The 21,968-nt window shown below is 42.9% G+C and overlaps 1 protein-coding gene across 1 annotated transcript; it reads left to right on the forward strand.

Annotated features, from left to right (window-relative positions):
- The first annotated feature begins 8,320 nt into the window (after positions 1-8,320).
- Positions 8,321-21,766, forward strand: LOC133711946 (uncharacterized). The gene is made up of 3 exons (XM_062138014.1): positions 8,321-8,710; positions 9,149-9,367; positions 21,500-21,766. Exons 1-3 carry the CDS (start codon positions 8,372-8,374, stop codon positions 21,764-21,766), a joined length of 825 nt encoding a protein of 274 aa, XP_061993998.1. The 5' UTR covers positions 8,321-8,371.
- Positions 21,767-21,968: the final 202 nt, after the last annotated feature.

Raw genomic sequence — 21,968 nt, forward strand, 5'->3', positions numbered from 1 at the left:
GTATGTGGAGCCCATCAAGCGGGTCCTAAGATGCGTTGGCTCATTAGAAGACATGGGTATTATTGGCCCAGCATTTTGAAGGACTGTATCACGTTCGCGAAAGGATGCCAAGATTTCCAGGCACATGGTCCAGTGCAGCACATCCCCAATATTCCCATGCAACCTATTATTAAGCCTTGGCCTGCACGAGGCTGGGCATTGGACTTGATTGGGCTGATTCACCCTCATTCCTCCCTCCAACACAAGTTCATCATTGTGGCCACTGATTTCTTCACCAAATGGGTCGAAGCTGAGCCTTTGAAAGAGGCTTCAGGTGCCACCATTCGCCAATTCATTTTTCATAACATCATCTGCAGGTTTGGTATCCCTGAAGTGCTTGTCTCAGACAGGGGGGCAGCATTCATGGGTGGCGAGGTCGAGAAGCTCATCAACTACTTAGGCATACAGTTTATCCATAGCACACCCTACTACGCTCAATCCAATGGTCAAGCAGAAGCTAGTAACAAGATTATCATCACCCTCTTGAAGAAAATGCTTGTCGAAAACCCTCGCCAGTGGCACGAAACATTGTTTGAGACACTATGGGCTTACCGCACCTCCAAGAGGAATCCCACTGCTACAACACCCTATGCACTAATGTTTGGTCATGACGCAATTTTACCCTTAGAACTCAACGTTCAATCCTCGCGCGTCCAAGATCAGCATCACTTGATCGGCGAAGATTATGTCCAGGCGATGTGGCAAGAGCACGAAGACCTGAGCGAGTAGCGCTTAACGGCTTTGGATAATTTAGTGATGGATAAACAGCGTATCGCACGCGCCTATGATAAGAGGACGCGGGGCCGTAGTTTCAAAGAAGGTGACCTTGTTTGGAAAGCTGTTTTGCCATTTGGCGAGAAATTGACCGGTCGCGGTAAATGGACTTCGCGATGGGAAGGACCCTTTGTTGTTCATCGTATTATGGGGCGCGGGGCTTTTCACCTCAAAGATTTGGATGGCGACATCTATCGCAATCTCATCAACGGGCGGTTCCTGAAGAAATACTACCCTAGTGTTTGGGAATTCGAGGAGCCACCGGATCAACCTTCTTCCCAGACAGGGGGGCAACCATAGTCTTCATCGGCTCCCATTATCCATTCATATTCAGGCCTTTCCTGTGGCCTTAGTCTCATGTATTTGCTTCACCTAAGAACACTAGGGGGGCAACATTCTATACATCCAGGCCTTCGTTGAGGCCTTATAATAATTTCAATTTCAAATTTTGTTGTGTTGTAACTTACTTTTTCCCATTCTTCCCTGACAATATGTGTTAAGAATATATGTAATGGCCTATACATGAGGCCTTATTTTATAACAATTTTTTGAAAAATACTCAGAAACTTTCATTCATAAAGTGGCTTTGCGGCCAGAAGCAATACAAATCGAAACAATTACATTTGCGGTTTACAAGGCCAAAAGTGGCTTAAAAATCATAAGAGTTGCATATCTACTTAGAGTTTCTGGATCTTGTGGCGACAAGGGGGCTGTGCTATGATCATGCATGCTCTCCCTCTCTCCACCCACATCCCTCCTCTGATCTGAGTCGCAGCTGCTATCGTCTGTACTGTGAAGAGAGGGAATGAAATAACTCATCCCAAACCTTCTAGTGGATTACCCTCCGGGATGGACATGGTCTTCAGAGAGAGCGCAACTCACAACCACATCTACCTCCAGGGGAACAACAGAAGTCTGACAGTCAGACCCTGGAGGTAGGCTGCGGAAGAAGAACGATCGGCCTTGAGTGGCCTTCAGCCCTTCTCCCTCCTGCTCCATGCGAGAAATCTGAGGAGAGGGATCCCTCAGAATCTGGTTCCGCCGCGTTAGGAGCGCCGCGTGTTCTTCAGTCTAACTAAAACCGAGGAATCTCATCCGGAGTTCCAGAGACCATAGACATGCGGCTGGACCTGAGATTAGGCCATAAGACCTACCCAGGTATTGAGATTAAGCCATAAGGCCTAGGGATTCGAGGCTAAGGGTGAGATAGTGAGGGGAAGATTTCATAAACAAAAGGAAGAGAAGTAAGGCTTGCAAAGTCATTTCTGGGAAAGCCATATTTGCTTGAGTTTTTCTTCTCCAAAGTACAGGTATTTATAGGACCAATCTCAGTGGCCTCAACCGTGCGATGGGCAGTTGAAGTATTTTCAACACCATCAATAAGAGTATCGATTGAATTGAATGCTAAGATCTCGGAAATGAAGGTAATTGAAAACGCGTGGGAAGCGGGGCAGTCTTCAAGGAGGTAACCGCTTCGTTTCGAGATTATCTTTTCAAACAGTTTCAATAGCAATAAAGGCAAATTAAACGCTGACCTGCTCGAAAACTTGAGCGTATATATATTTGGGCCAAGCGATGTGGGCTAAATATTTAAGTTATTAATAATAATATTGTTCATACACAATGGGCCTAATTATAGTACTAGAGGCCCAAAAGTCTTCGGCCTACATGAATTAAGCGAAGGAAAAGTTCGTCCAGTCGAAAGCTAGCATCCGCAGCAGCTTGTGCGGCTTGTTGGGCTGCTACACGAGCTTGGGCCAGTTCTTGGGACAGCATCTCGAAAGCGGCAATGGGTTGTTCTAATTGAGGCTCCGCATGGGCGAGCCTAGCAGTGACATCAGTTAATCGGGCCAGAAGGGCATGAATCTAGGACCTCAGATGGTTCCTCTCGAGCGTCAGATCCCTGATGAGATTAGCCTGGTCACCCAAGAAGTCACGCGCAGTGTCCGTTTGTTGAGTAAGGGTCTAGTAGTGTGTTTCGGTTTGCCTAGCTTGCACAGTCGCGACTGCCCGCTCATTGAGCCCTTGGGGGAGATCTTGCAGCAGTTGGTCGACCTCTTGAAATTGGTCTTCAGTAATGGCGCCCTCGCGGAGAAGTACCCTCAAATACTCCAAAACTCTCGCAGGCGCGCCAGGAATCAGAATATCAGGACCCAGGAGGCGACAAATGCCTTCTCTGGCATCATCTACGACCCCAGGTAGGGTCACTTCGAGCACACGAGCTAACCGTTCTAAAGTGGACGGAGTTGGTTGCTCAGCGACAGGGGCCTCAAGAGGCTCCGCGATAAGTATTACCGCTGGCACTGGTTCAGGAGGTTCTCCTATTTCCTTGGCTCCAATGACTTGGGGGGGGGGCATAGGGGCAGGTTCTTGATCAACCACATTGAGAGTGGGCTTAGCAGGATCCTCAGCCTCGGCCACTATCTCTCCGGCTACCGCGTCCTCGTTTGGAATGGCATTTGGATCCTAAAAGGAGATATTGTCAGAATAATTAAGCCAGGAAGTAACGATAAAACATTTGGTTAAGAAAGGTACTTCCTCGAATGGGGGCTCACGCAGAGCGACTGCTAGCACTAGCTCTGGATTAACATCGCCAGAGATTGGAACCGAATCCGGCGCTATTTGTTCCAGAGCAGGTGTTGAGTCTGGTTCTTCGCGAGATGCAGTTGGAAGAGGCATTCTCTCTTCGACCTCAGGCGAACTATCATCTATGACTTGCACTGGGATCCGGACCAACAGCAAATTGTTTGCAATACCAGCAGAAGGCGGAGGATTAATGGAACCAGTTGGCGCTTGGTCCTGGGAAGCGGATGTGCCTTCACCAGCAGCTGAGGACCCCTCCCCAGTTTGTCTTGAGGACCTATGACGAACCTGCCAACGAGGATTGTTATATGGTCGCACCGAATAAAAAGAAGATTCCAACATGCACTGAGTGTGCTTGTGTCTTACCAGTCGATCAGCGATTGGTTCATCTTCCACCCATGGATCTGTTCGAGGATCAGAGCGACTGCGCTTTCGGGCTAAGATAGCGGCGATCTGCTAGGGGCGAAGGATTAGACTTGATTTGGAAAGAAAGCATGGAGGAGTTAAAACAAGAAAATCCTTACTGTTTGCGGGTCATCATCATCAGAAGAAGAATCTTCAACTTCAGGTTCTATTACCAATGCCTTTTGCTTCCCGGACTGGCCAGTGGCTGGGGAAGCATTAACGGCGCGACTGCCAGAAAGTGGCACATTTCCCTGGTGCGGAAAAGTTTGAGTAGAAAGGGAAGAATGAAAGAGGAAACAAAATATAAGCCAAGCAAAGATACTTACCTCTTGAGGGGGCTAGCGAATTACGATACCAGCCTGGGCTTGGCGTGGGGCTCGCGCGGGTCGAGGAGCCGGCTCAGGAGGAGGCGGAGATTGTGCAACGTCTTCAGGAAAGCGAGCAAGTAGCAAAATGTCAACAGCGTAGGGGTATCTCAGTTCCTCAAAGATGGTCGCGAATAGTTTGTCATACCGTTGTATCCAGCAGTTGACAGAAACTTCTTTCCACCATTCCTCATATCCTTCTTCAGTCCCATCCACGGCATCGATGTCCTTAGCCCAATCAAGAAGATCAACCAGTGCAAGCATGCTTTGTGTTGGCGGAGGCCCAGAAAGGGGCCCAAATCTACGCCAAGAAGTGTTGTAGTTCCAAGCATCATACAGAGGGAATGGCACTAATTGGACGAGGCCGAGCTGGCGAGCGAAATGGTTAGGAGCGTAAAGCTCATAACTGAGTTCGTCAATAGCAATCCTAATGTCTGAACAAGATATCGCGCGATCGCCGTAGCGAGGAGCGCCATGGAGGAATCCGTTTTCAAGCGGAGTTGGGAATCTTCTACCCAACACTAGGTCTCAGTAAGGCATTTCGTGCAGAAAGTACAGATATGTGAAGCACTCGGAATAGGGAGGAGAAGTGTACCTTTCCTCGCGACTAAGCCATTGACCTAAGAGTTGGTCAGCCGGTGGAATCAGCGGGATGTCGTCGCGGCGAAAATATGGGAAACAAGTTTGAATCCAGTAGTCAAGGATCCAAAAGGGGCCAGAGATGCTAGTCTCAAAGGGATGCATGGTGGCCTGGTATAGAGTGCGATAGAGGGCGCCCAACACTGGTTGTCCGAGCCCAACACGGTGGCCTTTGTAGAGGACCGTTGCCAGAAGAGTCCAGGCGCCAGTGGGCTTACAGGAGGAAGTACAAAAGATGAACTTACAGAGCCAGTACTCTAAGAAAGCAATTCCGCTAGTCGCATTGTGCTCCCGGCGGTAATAAGACAGCCACCGTGGATAGGAGCCGCTATGAGCGCTGCGACCGTGTTGGGCCATGGTTGAAGTGAAAGTGATAGAGTCGAATTGACCATGCAAATAGGGCTCGCCATCAATGGGGAGGCCAGTGATGGTGAGAATGTCCAATAATAGGTGTGAGTGAACGATTGCCAAATCGAAAATCAAAGGTGTTTGTGGCGGTGTTCCAAAAACAGAGAAAAGCAGCGAGAGGTGAACGATTGCCACCGCGCGGAAGACGGAAACAGAGATCAATAGTGTGAGTGATAGCTGCCGTGTTCCAGTGAGCCAGATCTCGTGCTCGTGCTTCGCGATACCAGGAAAGCTCCGCCGCGCTGATGGAGGATGGTCGGTGCCCTATTTTTGCTCGATGGTTCTGGGCACCCCAACTGTTGAAATCCCTAGGAGTCCTTCGGAGGACTGGGATGGGTCGACGAACGGGCATGCCATAAAAGGCGATGGCGTCTGCCGGAATAGAGTCTCGCGGTGCTGGACCCAATCCTACATGGTGGTTTGGGAATCAAAGGAGTAGGGGTCTCTGGATAGTGGTGTGGATACGAATGCGGGCACCGATGCTAGTTCCCCAAGAGTGGGCAGCCTGTTCATTCAGTTCTTCTTCTTGATCGATGACTATCTTCTTTGGGGGAGCCATTTCTGGGTTTCTGTGAGGAGGATGTTGGCAGTAAGAGGGTTTCTGGGTTTAGGAGACTAAAAGAGTTTCTGATGTGACAGGTCTGAAGTGGCTGCGGATTTAAATAAGAAATTTTGTGAGGGAAAAAATACGACAGAAATGCGTTTTAGCTAGCGAGAGGACGCAACCCTTATTAATGATATCGTTTCAAGCAAAATGTGTGTCGTTTTAGCCTCCTTCAATCAGTTACATTTTCGCGGGCCTGATTTCCGGGTCTGGGGGGCAATGTTTGAGCCCAAAAGTAATTTTGGCAAGATCCTTTAATGTATTTAGCACAGCGGGTCGATACCTGTGGCCCAAAAATAAGCCTACTTGGGTTTGGGTTACAGCTTCGCCCATTCCGTGATCCATAAGAAAAACGAAACCTTATTGGAATCAAGTAGCAGAGATTGAATAAGAAACTTCAATCAATAATCCTTCTGTGGCAAGGAACAGTCGAAACCCTAAGTATAAATACCAGGTTTCAAGGACGAATCAGAGACCTCTCTCAAATCAATCAATCCTAGCGATTACAAAGCCTCCCCCGGAGCAAACCTTCAACCTCTTTGAAACCCGGAGACCGCGCGTCAGTCCTAGTCTCTCCAAGAGCCGACTGTCAGCATCACCAGATCAACCCGGCGACCGTACTTCCAATCCTAGTCTCTCCAAGAGCCGATTGCCAGTACCACTGCCACCGATACTACCAGCGAAGCAAGGGTAACGCCCTCGCAACCCAGCGAAGCTAAAGTCACGCTTTAGCAAACCCTGTGCTTTCTCCAAACTTCCCGGTGACTGCTCTGCTCAACCTACAACGTTGAGTATCGATTCGGCGACGCGAAGAGATCACACCCAAAGTCCTTATCCGTAAGGCAAGAAGTCCTTTCTCGGAAGGCATAGAGAAGAACCTTGTGGCGAGGTTGGTGCTCTCCTCGTCCACAACGCTTGAAGAAGAAGTCAGGTCAAGGGACTCCCCCGACGACTACACCCCACGGTGCTGGCACGCCTGCGCACACGCTCAAAAGAGACAATTTGCAAGCCAACTGGTTTTGGAGCCAAACACATACTATGAGATGGTCGAGAATCGTAAATGTAGGATGGAAACTCAGCCCCCAACGTCGTAAGGCGAAAATCTGACTTTGGACTTACCAAGGATGGTGTTGTAACACATGCAGTAAGTCTGACTCAATAAAGAACCGAACCTGAAACCACCGAAAGCCCGCAAGGTTGACTTCAAAGCCTTCAGTAAGATTTGCCAAGCTGAACTTCAGTCTTTGTACTATGGTCTGGAGAGAGATAGGTTCCCCAAAAATTTTCCCAACTAGAACCAAGTTAGAGTGTTCAATCAAACTGGCATTGAGCAGTGGATCATCCAGATGGATCTCTAAGGGGACTGAAGTCGACGAAATGTGAATGTCATTGTGAAACAAAGGATGATCTTCATCAAGGTAGGTAGGGAGCTATGACCCACACCTTGGATCAAGGACAGTCGACACATTTGGAGCAGTAGTTTCTAGATTTGGGGCAATAGAATAGTTCACTGGGGATTACTAGGACCTTCTCCAAAAGGAATAGGAATAGGGACACGCAAAGGAGGAGCTGGAGTTGAGACGCTATTCTCGTCATCGTGAAGAAGAGGAAACAGAGGGTTTGACATGGCACACCAAATGAGCACAAGAAACAGAGAGTGACGAGATGAGGTAGAGTGAATGTAAGGAAAAAGGAGAAGAACAGAACTAACAAATATATAGCAGGAGGCATAAGGATCTAGGGAATAGAGTCTAGTAGTAGGGAATGATGAAGGGAAGGGAATCGAAGAGACCAAATCTTGAACACAGATGGAATACTTGAGACGAGTGCACAATTAATGTGATTAGAAAGCAGTGAGGCATGAAAAACGCCTTGGGAAGCTAAATGGCAAGAGAGCTAAACCCTAGGAAGCCACTAAAGTTGTAAGAGCAACTGCAGCGGTTCATGAATGACCGGACAAAACCATGGAATGATGATGTGGTGACCAGGCAACAGTCAAATTTCCCTTCCACCGGTGGTTTTTCAACCAGGCAAACTCTGCCTTTCTTTGACCAAGGGCAAGAAAAATTCCATGCCGTTGCCTTTTTTCTTGCCCAAGCTTGGGCGGCTACAAGTTTGGAGAGAAGCACATCGTGGCTGACGTCAGAGATACTGCGCAGAGACAGACGCGGAAGAGAGAGGGCGTGTTCTCCACGGACGAATGAGGGAGAGGTAGCTGGCAAACCGTGTCTGCCAATTTTTTGACGCCTAGCGGTGCTGAGTGGGACACGTGGCATGCAGCCGTTGTAGGAGAGGAAAATTTGAAACCAACGGTCCTTTAATCTGGGCCGTTGGTTTCAATTAATGTTGAGATCCGACGGTCATGGAATTAATTTGCATATATTGGGTTTTAACGGTTAGAAACGGTAACAAAAAAAAATTAAAAAATTGTAAAAAATTTTCTATAAATACCTACAATTTTTTCTAACATCTCACACCCAAAAAATCTGATTTCATAGTTACACCTTCCTCCTCTTCATATAGCTCTCATCATCCAAAATTTTCATTATCCAATATGGCCGAACAAAGGGGAAACACACGTCCAGTGGCCGGACAAGAGGGAGATCAAAGTGAAGATACTCAAGATAAAAGGAGATGGACGGATGAGGAAGTTGTTCAATTGTGCAAGTCTTGGAAAGTTGTAAGCCAATGTCCGGCTGTGGGCACAAATCAGAAAAAAAACGACTTATGGATGCGCGTGAAGCGACATTTTGACGCAAATTGGCCGCAAAGCCGATCAACCCAATCTTTGCAGGGAACGTGGAAAATTTTGAAGGTTGAACTCTTTGAGTGGCATTGTGCATTAAGGCAAGCGAAAAATTGGTACAAGAGCAGTTCGAATGCGGTTGATGAGGTATGTATTTGTTGATAAATCATTTAATTTGTTGATACATTATAGTAAAATATTACATGATAAATAATGTAGTAATTATAATATCGTTTTAATTGTAATAATTGTTTTTCGTTATAATTAAAATAATTAGTTGGTAAATAATGATGTAATTACAACGATATTTATATTTGTACTTATTGATTTTTATTATAAAACGGTGAGATACTTTCTTATTAAAATTATGACCTTTATATTTTTTGATAAATCATTTAATTTGTTGATACATTATAGTAAAATATTGCATGATAAATAATTTAGTAATTATAAACTCGTTTTAATTGTAATAATTGTTTTTCGTTATAATTAAAATAATTAGTTGATAAATAATGATGTAATTACAACGATATTTATATTTGTACTAATTGCATTTGTTATTGTTTTTTTTTTTAAATTACGTAGCAAGATGAAGCACAGAAATTGTGGCATAACGGGATGAAGAAAAAAGGGAAGACCAAAAGACACCTGTTTCAGAGTTTTGATAGTTACGCTGTTGTGGAGGGCTTTGCACAATTTAAAGACATCCCTAGCCATACATCCGGAGGAACATCAAATGTAGGAAGTCAACATACGCACACACAACCAATTGCTGAAAATTCCCTCATCAACTTGGACATGGATGTAGATGAGGTAATTGCAGGTGAAACTGCAGATCCTAATGTGAGGCCTCAAGGAAGGAACGCTGCGAAAGAAGCAATCCGGAAAGCCAAGAAGGCAGCGAAAGAAGGAAGTCCTTACTCAAGCAATCTCGAGAGTATAGCGAACAACCAAATAGAGGCAATGAAGGGCAAGAAAAAACTCGATGACGAATTCGCTCGAAGTCTCCAAGAGGAAGAGAAAAGAGCATGTATCCTCTTGCAAATCGAAATGCGAAAAGAGCAACTCCTATTTCAAGAAAGGCAAGATCGAATTAAAGAGAGGGAAGAGCGTATTAAAGAGAGGGAAGAGCGTATTATGGGAATTGATACAAGTAAAATGACGCTAAATAAAAAGCGTTATTGGTCAAGAAAACAAAAGAAAATAGCGGAGAAAGAAGATCTTGACGAGCAGCCGCCACCTTCTATGGGGTGGATACTATCCGCAACCCAATTTTGGTGGTGCATTCCCACAACCAAATGTTGGTGGTGCATACCCACAACCTCCTTACCCCGGTGCATACCCACAACCACCTTACCCCGATGCATTCCCACAACCTCCCTTAACCGGTGGATTCCCACCACCTCCCTTCACCGGTGGATTCCCACAACCCCCTTACCCCGGTGGATACTATCCACAACCACCTTACCCCGGGGGATATCCTACACAACCACAATTTTCACCTTTCTCTACGGGTGAGTCCACCAACCCTAACCCTAATGATGAGCCTTCAAACACAATTTGGATTTCTAGAGAGGATGAGGATTATGATTTGAATAATTAGGTTATTATGCATGTTTTTAATTGTATTGTACTTTTTCCTAATTTTTCATTTATGTAAGTGGCAATTTAATGAAATAAAATTTGTATTTGGAAATTCCACGTATTAAAGCACACACCTTATATTCAAAATCATAGCACATAATAAACATAATACAAGCTAAATTCAAAGCACACAATTATCCATTATTACCATTAAATATATTTTATTTTATAAAAAAAATGTTTAAAATTCATATGAACAGTAAATTTAAAGCAGTAAATTGAACAGTGAAAGCATTTAACAGTGTATATGAACAGTGAAAAAGTGAACAGTATTGACCGGGCAAGAAAAAAACGAGTGCAAACCTATATCCAGTAGCAGTGAATAGTAACTTGATTGGTCGAATTCTTGACTTCTCGACTTTGTCTTTTCTTGACTACGGGTGCACTTGCTCTAATAGAACGTAATGGAGTAATGGAGTTGGGTGAGATACGGAAAATAAATAAAGGAATCCAAAAGGGGCTCGAGAAAGAACTAAAAAAACAGTAAGAGCTACGAAAAGACAGATGAAATGACTTTGTTCAGGGTTTAGGGTTGGGGATCTGTGAGAATCGAGGAAAAGAGGAGGTAACACGTATGTCAATAGAAAGAGGCCAGCGAGGGGAAGCTAGATCTGGAGGGCGATCGTTAAAAAGTAGCCGGTCAGTGCGTGTAATCTTCCATATTTTATGAGATGTGAAAACATACTGTAGCATGCCAATGATTAGCGAATACTTCAAAAGAATCGGAACATAAATATGTAGAAATGAGACTACTGTTTTTTTTTTTTTTTTTGGGTGGATATAAAAGAAGCGCCGTTGCAATGAGACTACTTGACAATAACAACTCTCACTTTCATTCCAAGTCCACACTCCACAGCCCACCTTACATGAATTTTCACATAAACTTAAATAAATAGCACTTTCACTCATTAACGTACATCAAAATATCTGAAGTAAAAATCCTGAATTTAAGATTCAATGCTCATATAAAATAGATATATATGCAAGAGCTCCCCTATGACCTTAAATAGCATTCTCCTTATTGGTAACGAGCTAGCTATTACCGTGTTAATTAAGTTCCACATGTTGAATGTTGTTTAGGTAACCTACCACCTTTTAAATACTAGTTTCTCACCGTATGAAAACCACACGCTTTATACATTTAAAGCTGATCAGTTTGTACTCTTTTGACTCTTGTAATCATTATTATTTGTCTGTGTATTTTGTTAATGTTGACTGATTATATATTTTTGTTTAGAGTAAAGGAAACATTTAATAGGGTGGCTATAGTTGAATCCTAATAATAAGACACATCGAAGGCTTTAAAATAAATAAATAATAAATAACTGTCTTATGAGAAATAGAAATATATAATGCCTTAATCGATAATATTAATCTAAAAAATATACTGGGACAAATCTTGGATTTTTGAATGTTTGCAAAGAACTCATGTTTTGGTGTCTGTATATAGCTTGTTCACTATTTTTGACTGATCTTTTAATACTTTATACTTGGATCAGTCTGAAAGTTAAATAATTAATGCTGTCGATCTTCAATATTGAATGTTATGTTGGGCTAGCGAAATTGTTGTGTTGCTCCTTACGCCTCAATTGGAGATTGAGTTTTGCTGATTAGCATTTTAAATCTAACATTTTTGGCTTCACGGATGCAAACGCACACTATTGTGCAAAAATTACCTTTGCATATTGTAACACCTCAAACTGCACCTCACCAACTTGAGTACCTCATAGTGTCGTGAGTTTGTAAAACATAAACCGAGGCTAGATTTACATTCTAGATACCCGCAAGGCATATTTTTTAGTAAACTTTTGTATATCGCGTAGCTGAAATGTTAAATCATTTTTGAGGTGAAAATTGTTTAGAAATCATTTATTGAACTTGTTCGTCTAAAGAGATTTTGATTCACAAGTATGGTAAATAAGACTCGGCACATTTTTTATCTAAGACAAACTAAGGATTATCAAGTTCCGGAATAATGACTCTAAAGAAATAGAGTTCAAGACCAGACCCGGAACTTGATTTCCATTATGACAATTCATCGAGATCCGCACACCTAGCTCTCGTAATTCTCTATGTCGTGCTATAATCATTTTTCAAATTCGATCAAGTTTGAATTAATCGTGTTTTGGTTGGTTTCAAATGCCCAACGTAGAAAGAGAATTGACAATCCGAAGCTTTGGCAGCTTCGGTGGATTTTTCTGCAAATTTCGGCGTCTCTAGTGACAGATTAATCTGCATGTGGTGAGGAAATCCCTCTATGACGTAGGTAAACTCAGAACCTCAAATCGAAGAGACGAAGATTTGATCTTTTGAGTAATCTTCGCAAATTGGGTGTACTACTTGTTTTGGATAACGGTGAATTTTGACTATGGTTCGTGCGTTGAATTGAGATTAGTTCTACTTGGTATTGTTATTAGAATGGAGATATGGGAATTGATTGATGTTGTGATTTTGGATCAAGTATGAAGTGTGATATTAGTTGGAATTGGATTGAACTGAACCTATAATAAAGGTGAGAAAAGGGAAATAAAATGTTTTGTGTCCTTAGTAACTTTAGGCACACCTAATATGAAATGAAATTATGTTGCTAAGGTCGTAAATGGAAATAATTAATGATTGGTCAAGAAAGTGTGTGGTTGATAAATATCGTCCAATGCAATTCGTTGGTATGTAAACCATATTGTGCCATTAAGGTTGTAAATAGGCTTGATACAGCTCGTGTTCGACTCGTATTCGGCTCGATTTTAGCTCGTTCAACTTGTGTTCGTAAGATAAATGAGCCGAGTATGAGCGCAATATTAGGCTCGACAAAAAAACGAGCCGAACTTGAACAAGGATATATTCGGCTCGTCTAGCTCATGAGTAGCTCGAGTTTGTTAAAGCTTGACGTTTGTTAAAACTCGACATATGAAAATTTATAGTATAAATAAAGATATAATTTTTCTGATCTCAAATCTTTAATTCTTTTTATTACATTCCTTTTCAATTAAAAGAGAATCTGAGATTTTAAGTAAAATATATTACAATAAAGTCAAAAGGGATTTGTGAGATGGTTAGACATCAAATTTTGGATTTAGGGTTTAGGGGATATATTAAGTAGTATATAAAATGATGCATGATGAGATGAATGACTTGGTTACATTAAATGCATACTAACCAAACCGTGAGAGATATTGTTGGTGGCCTAAGAGCGAAGCTCTGACTTCCTTGGGTTCGATCCCCTTAACCTCTGGAGGGTTAACTACACCGGTCGGACGGTGCTTTTGATCATAATGACGACCCGGTTCCGTGATTGTAGCTAGGTAGTGGATACTCTCGCTACACTTACCTGGTAAGAACTGTAGTGGACGGAGTTAGGTGTGTAGATGTTGATGAATTGTTGTTGTTAATGTCTAAGATTCAACGGTAGCTGAACCTTGGTCAATGCTGGTTCGAGGGGCGAACCGCTACTTGTGTTATCCTGGTTTGCCTTTGCTATTTGTCAAATGAAATACAAAGGGCGTCAGAGGGAGACCGCGGTTGGCGGTCTTCTCTTCTCCGATGCCTAAGTCAATCAATGTATTTGTGTTGACAAAATAATGTTAGGTAAGTAGTAAATGCGTAATTACTGAGGAGAGAGGAGTGGACCTTTTATAGGTGGGGGAAGAGACTGATCTCTTCCTTGTTTTCGATGTGGGACTGATATGCTTCAGTTCCCAGCTTCTGATGCTTTTAACGAAGTGATCTTGGTACGGCGCGTAGCGGCGCGTCAGCGGTGATCTCAGGCTGGACCGGAACTCAGGCAATAGCCTGCTTGGCTGTGTTTCTGTAAGTCATACCTTTGACAATTATTGGTACCGCTGGCAGCAGTATGAGCGTGGCTCATTGTAGCTATATAATAATGCTTGGCAAATGCCTATCTAAGTACAATCGTAACGCAAATCAGATTTCGGGTTTGGTCTTAAACTCCATTTTTTGAAATTTATTATTCTGGAACTTGATAGTCCTTAGTTTGTCTTACGTCAAAAATGTGCTAAGTCTTATTTAACATACTTGGGAATAAGAATCTTTTTAGACGAACAAGTTCAATAAATGATATAACGAAAGGTCATAGGATTATCTTTTGTAATTCTACTATTGTACGTAATCAAGTCAAGAGTTCGATTTTTTTTTTTTTTTTTAAAAAGGTCAAGAGTTCAATTTAGATATAACAAAATTTTAATTTTAATTTTTCAGTTTATAATATAAGAGGGATCAAACAATTTAACTGGAACACCACATGATTATAGAAGGTCAAACCGTTAAAACTAAGGTGAAGTCATTCGACACGATTAAATAAATAAAAATTAGAGTGTTTAAGGAAAACTGAATTGAGAGAGAATTGAGTTGTACTTTCATTGATAATAGGGATCTCTTTATATAGAGGATTACAAGCATAGAGATAGAGTTGTACATGGAAACATAATCATATCGTACATTGATTGGATATCTCCTAAGATTCTCCGAGAATATCTCTAATATAAACCCTATATCAATTAGAGCAAGTAACCTCGAGTTTGGGTCAGACACATATTCTAGATTTACTTGAACACTCCCCCTTGTGTCTCCCAAAAGTGGTGCTTCTCTCGTGATTGCCTCATTAAAAACCTTCCCGAGTAACAAAAACTCAGTGGGACAAAAATAACCTCGGTCGAAGGGGAAAAAGAGCACAACACACCTTTCAAGTTTCGAGACCATACATGTAGACATCTCCCCCTGATGTCTGCATCTCCCCCTGATGACTACGGTCATGGGAGTTCGGATAACTTCTGCAAACGATGCTGCCAACATGTTTCTCGAAAGTGGAATTTAGGCAATGACTTAGTGAGCAAGTCTGCCACACTGTCCTCAGATCAAACCTTCACTTTGATCTTGAGGAGAGTCTGTTGTTGCTGATTATCCTTAGTGTTGTCACTTTTTATGTAGCCTTGCCTCATTTGTTTAAAACAAGCAACATTATCCTAAATGCTCGTAGGTTCATCTGTGGTAGACTTCAAACCACAATTGTTCGAACATGTGTAATTATGGATCAAATCCATAAACATTCACCAACTTTCGTGAAGAGCAATCATCTCTGCATGGTTCTAAGATATAGCGATTAGTGTCTATTTCTGTAGACCTCCAAGATATCACGGTCTTTACCTATGGTGAACGCTTAACCAGCTTGGGAATGACCTTTGTATGGGTCAGGGAGATACCCCATATCAGCAAAACCTTCCAAAACACATGTCGTTTTGGGATGGGGATAGAGGACGCAGGCCAGTGTTGGCGGCGTTCCTGGAGTGTGATGGGTCTGAATCCATCATCTTTATGTAGGGATAGAACAAGCCCATATCAATCGTACATCTCAAGTACTGAAAGATATCTTTTACACCAATCCTAATGGCATCGCGTTGGCGCAAAGCTATACCTAGCTAACAAGTTCACAACATATGAGATGTTCCGTCTTGTGCATTGAGCTAAGTACAATAATGCGCCTATTGTACTCAAGTAAGGCACTCCTGCCTCTAGCACATCTTCGTCATCATCCTTTGGACGAAGAGGATTTTTTTCAGGATCAAGACTACGAACAATCATGGGGGTGCTTGAAGGCTTGACCTTGTCAAAATGCCTAAGCATCTATCGACACGATGCTAAGTTCCAAACTGAGACATAATCGTGTTCTCCCAAAATCCTTCATCTCAAACTCGGATTTCTAGTGTTCAGCGGTTTCCCTTAACTCTTTAAGGGCTTCCAATGAAGATCATGTTTAACACGAACCGCGATAGAATCCGAAACTTGTTATGGAAACGCGTGGGTATATCCCTTCCCAATCAAGTAGTCATCTTAGTGAGCGTTTCAACCTTATTGCAAACGCGCTCCGTGGTCTGGAGCCACTTGACTTGGGTAAATGAAGTTCACCAGGAACCTTCATGTATATTTCGTATCTAGATCCCCATAGAGATTTGTAACCTGCATGTTCAGTTATTCGGAAACTACTAAACTGACAGGGTAGTGGAGTGTAATGACATCCATTACGAGAGAATATGTCACATCGTAGTCGATTCCAGGGCGTTTTGTGAGAAGCCTTGCGCCATAAGGCGAGATTGCCATCTCTTTTTCTCATCACGCTTTCTAATGAAGACCCATTTAGTCAATAGGTTTTTATATTAGGAGGTGTTGGCATCACTGGCTCGAAAACCTTCCTCTTCGTTAGAGAATCTAACTTAACCTGGATCACATCTTTCCATTTAGGCCAAATCTCTCTACGTTGGCATTCATTCATCAACAAAGCGTGGTTCGATATCATCTGACTCAACAAACTCATGCGCAATGAAATGCGCAACTACATCATCAATTATGATGAAGTTTCTATCCCACATCTCATGTACACTAGTGTAAGTTTCATAGAGCTCTATATTCTCATGAATAGATTCTGACGTTCAGGCGTCCCCCAACAATAACCATAACCCAGAAAAAACTCATGAGACGGATTTTGAGTGTCGATGATCAAAGGATTGGAATGTGCCAAAGTATCCTTCGAACTCACGGGCCTCCCATGCATCCTAGCTGGGGCCATGGCCTATAACGCCAGAGTGCCACTCTCTTCGGCATTGGTGCCATGCCTACCTCCGTGTAGGGCGGCGCTACGTCTTCTCGTAGGGACATCATTCCTTGCAGGCATGTTTGCAGCATATTTGTGTGATCTCGTCACTTTAGTAGGGATCGGGATAAGACATAGTGGGGACAGACCACGACAATTCCTGCCGTTCCTGCTGAACATCTGTGTTCTTATCTCCCCCTAACGATGGGAAGATTGTCTAATCAAAGTGACATCCGTAAATCTAGCGGTAAGGAGATCGCCTAGCAAGGGCATGAAGTGACGGACGATTGTTGGATTCTCAAATCTAACGTAGTTGCCCATTCGTATGTGAGGACCCATCATAGAGCGCTGTGGCGGCGCAATTAGCACATAAATATCACACTCAAATATGCGTAAGTACAATGCTTGTACCCAGTCACTAGCTGTAACGCAGAGATAGATTGAGTGGCGGTGGGTCGTAGACGAATTAGCATAGTTGTATAGGATATTGCATCACCCCATGCGGATATAAGGAGATTAGTGCACATTACCAATGTCCGGACTACCATCGTAGTCGTTTCCAAGAGATTGTTTGGGTGTGTTCATGGGAATATGATGTCCAACACCAGTCCCAATACAATGACCATCGAAATTCTTCGACATAAACTCTCAACCATCATCAAGTCCAATTGACGGAATTAGGATGATCCGGGGAGTGAGCCTGTTGTCATATGATATTTGCTAGGAGTGTAGCATAAGCAACATTTGCAAGTGGACAATGGCATAACACGTGACCAGCGTGTTTGCGTGTCAACCAACATCATGAGATATTTAAACATCCGCAAGTTGGTTGAACTAGTCCACGGATTCTATGTAAGAACATAATGAGTATTTTTATATCTTTTGCATAGGACAGTCTCAGTCCTAATTTCCCTAAGGAACGAGCTTTGTAAAACGAGCGAGAGGCTTTAAAAGCAACCAATGAGGATTTTGGTTGGGCCTGAGCATTTGAAAAGCTATTTGAAGCAAGTTGGTGATTGCAGCATCACCTGGGGCGCCATCACCATGATGGACGCCATCCACGGCGTCATGGATAAGGACTGCGCTAGCCCTAGGCTGGTGGTAGACGACGGCGGTGCCAGGGGCAGCGACGGCAGTCACACTTAGTCTAAGAATCAACCTTTGATTCAAGCTTCATTTCACTCGAGAGAATGGATGTCCGTGTGAAGTCTTTAGTAGATGGATCATCATATCATGACCAAGATGACCTATCCTGTCGTGACAAAGCCAATATGTGTCTAAATCCAAGAGATCTTCTCTCATAACTTTTATTGGATTAATAGCTCTAATAGTGACATAGAATCCACTAGAGAGACACATAAACTTCTCTAAGATGCGCCTTTGTTCGCAATCATTAGAAGTATTGCAAAGGAACTCATTTCAGTTCTCTACATGCGTTTTCGCATGGAATCCGTTGGCTATTCATAGGGGTGATTTGCCCTAGGAGCGTAGAGAGTTTTTGTGACAGTAATCAAGGTGCCATTTGGCAAAGGGGAACTTGGGCTATTCCATGTCCTTGAATTAATATTGATGACCCAGCCATCGTAGTCACAAAAGTAATATGCTCAGAATCAAAATGGAGTCATAATGAAAAGAACTCGAAATTTTATTCATAAGCCAACGGATTACATCATTGTCTCTTTGACCAAAGAAAATCTAATCCAAAATGCTAGCTAATGCAAAACAATGGTAGTCGTCTAACTTCTTTCGGTTATTCTAAAATAAATGTGACCAGGTGAGTAAAGAGATGTCGGTGGAGCAAGGCTCGCTTAAGTACCACTAATCTCAGAACCTTCCTAGACATCACACTTACTTTGGGGTGAGCCTACTTTGAAGAAAGACTAAACCATTGGCATCTACTACAAAAATATATGGCAATTGCCTATTACATCTCTTGGAAAATAAAAAGACTTAAACAGAATTGGCGATCTATTGATCCCAGCTAGATTTGTAGTCTCCCTTCACTCTAGGTCATCTTCTTGATCTTCTTGTTCCACATAGTGAGCATCTCTTGCTTCACAATATGCTTTGTAGGCGGTGACAATTTCTTCACGAGCTCTACAAATGTGTGTCCAATGATCAGACACTCCACATCGAGAACATACATCTCTTTGCTCAAACTCCATTGATTGAGGCGCTTTGAAAGCGTCATTTAGATGGCTCTTAGTGTTGGTGGCGCCACCAACATGGCCAGAGGCGTTGCCTCCCCCTCTCTTTCCACATTGACCTCTTCGGTTCCGTGTTCACCTATTTTGGCGGTTACCTTCCCAAGTAGAGCGATTATATGGACTAGGACGTCCAGAAGTCTCCCTAAGATTAGGGTTTCACTCTTGGCTCCCTCTCTTAAGGGCGAAACTATAATTGGATTCCGGAATATGCTCTGTTTCCACGGATCTCGAATTATAGTTGTTCACAAGGATGTTGTCATGCTTTTCAGTGACATTCATAGCTCTAATGAGCTCATGAAACCTTGTGATCCGTCCTGCAGTAACATTGATTCGATAGTTCTTAGCAACCATCAATGCAGAGACGGGGAAGGTAGAGAGAGTCTTCTCAATCAACATCGCATTTGTGATATCTTTACCATAGAATTCCATTAAGGATTTAATGCGAAGTGCTTCCGAGTTGTAGTCAAGAACTGAGTTGAAATCACAGAAGCGGAGGCTATGTCATCTCACTTCTAGGTCAGGAAGCAGGGAGTCACGGACGTTGCCAAATCTTTCTTCGAGTGAGACCCACAGTCTTATGGGGTCTTCTTCATTCATACACTTGTACTGGAGCAAATCATCCATATGACGAGTCATTAGGATGATGGCTCTCGCCTTATTTGCCTCTAAGGCTGCTCTATTTGCTTCCAAAGCTTGAGTTTGCTCAACAGTTAGCACGTCCTGGCTAGGCTCGAGAATAGTATCCAGGATTCCATCGGCCTTGAGATGCTGGCGGACATCACGAACCCATTTGTGATATCCAGATCCAGTTGTTCCCAATTGAGCAAAGTCCAATTTGTTCAGGTTACTCATCCTGAAAGAGAACAAGAAATTAGGGTTAGTTTCGGAGCGTAAAAGGCTACCACGAAAACATATAAAATTTCTGAGCATAGTAGCTCCCAAGAAATTATGAATTTTTTAGCGTAATCGCTTTTAAGAAATTAGAAATTTTTTAGCGTAATCGCTTCCAAGAAATTCAATTCCAAGAGGTATTGGATTAAATCGAAACAATGATGTAAGTGGTCGATCATAAATTCTCTACAAACTCAAAGTTTGGAGATCTCAACAAGCTCCAATGCTTGGAGTGAGCACGAACCCCCACAGTTCGGCTTAATTAGGTCTCCCCTATGATGAAGAAAGGGGGGTAGAAGAAGGGAGTTTGCAAGTCCCCGAAAAGAAGAGAAATTGAATTAAAAAAAACGGGAACGTTTAGTAAAAATTACCTTGAAATAGGCCGCTGGAAAATTTGACCGGAAAAAGTCGACAGAAAACTGCCTGGAAAAGTTGCCGGAAAGTGGCAGGCGGCAGCCGGAATAGTTGACCGGAATCGGTCAACTGACTTTGACCAGAGTTTACCGATGATGACGTGGCATTGGTCCGCTGCTGACCGGTGCTGACGTGGCTGCTGACCGGTGCTGACATGGCGTTGGTCTAGTGCTGACGTGTCGAATCTGACTAGTGATAACGTGGATGCTAACGTGGCGAAGCTGACTGCAGGACTGACGTCAGCGGGCCTGGATCAGTGGGATTCTGGGCCGAACACTTCCTTCCTTTTTCTCTGGGCCACCTCTGTGGGCTACATCTCTCTATTTTTTTTTTGTTTCGCTTGCCGGGAATTCTTCTACTGAGCTGGCCAGTCCGGTCACTTTTTGGCCGGTTCCAAGAACCTGGGGTCATGATAGTGACGGCTGCCAAGTTTGACGGTGAAAGGTTGTCCTGAAACTGGTGAACCGTGCAGCAATCTTTTCTCTTTCTTCTTGGAGGGCTAGTTCAATACTTCCGGTGGCCGGTTTGGTGGTTTTCCGGCCAGTTCTGGTGGTACCGCATCCGGTTCTGGAATCCTGGGATTGAGGGCTTCAATATATGCGGCGGTGGTGGCTAGGGTTTGAAGGCTACGAATTTAGGGTTTCAGGGTTAGAGCTTCGTGCTGATAACGTGTTTAAGGAAAACTAAATTGGGAGAGAATTGAGTTGTACTTTCATTGATAATAGGGGCCTCTTTATATAGAGGATTACAAGCATAGATATAGAGTTGTACATGGAAACATAATTGTACATTGATTGGATATCTCCTAAGATTCTCCGAGAATATCTCTAATATAAACCCTATTTCAACTAGAGCAAGTAACCTCGAGTTTGGGCCAAACACATATACTGCATTTACTTGAACATAGAGTTATTTATTTGACACAATATATGAAAGAACATACAACATAAAGACACTGCACTAACACGAACTGATCGACACTCCAAATTAACTTATGTGTGTCATAACATATACTAATAGTCTGACAGTGAAGTACTTATCCAGAGTCTAAAATTCAAAGAAAAAAAAGAAAAAAAAAGAAAAGGAAAGGCTTGGGGGATGCTTCTTGGTTTGCAGATGGCTTATCAATTGAATATCCCTAAAATTATAGTTGAATGCGATTCAGAATTTATTGTTCAGTTGTTGAACAATGGTGTTGATAACCTTCATCCTCTTAATAGTGTTATCAATAGCTGCCTACAAATGAAAGCTAGATTTGAAGAATGCATTGTAGCTCATGTGTATCGAGAAGTTAACATGGTTGCAAAAGTGCTATCTAAATGTAGTTTGGACACTAACATAGGCACTATCTACATGGAGCAACCTCCTCCTCAAGTTATCAATGCCTTCCTTGATGATTTGAGTGAAGTTCCTAGATCTAGGAAAGTTTGTAATGCCTTAAGTTAGTGTTCTTGTTTTTGGGTCTTTTTAGGCCCCCATCTTACCAAAAAAAAAAAAAGGTTTGCTCATCAGGCGACGTGACTAGTCTTCAATTGTTTTAACAGCTTTCTTCAACGGGGATTATTCTAGGGCGTGGGGTGTTCGTAGAATATCTTTGGGCACCAATGTGTATATCGTGGTTGAGGTTCCATGATGAGGAGCTTGACCT

This window comes from Rosa rugosa, chromosome 5, assembly GCF_958449725.1.
Source record: "Rosa rugosa chromosome 5, drRosRugo1.1, whole genome shotgun sequence".
NCBI lineage: Eukaryota > Viridiplantae > Streptophyta > Magnoliopsida > Rosales > Rosaceae > Rosa > Rosa rugosa.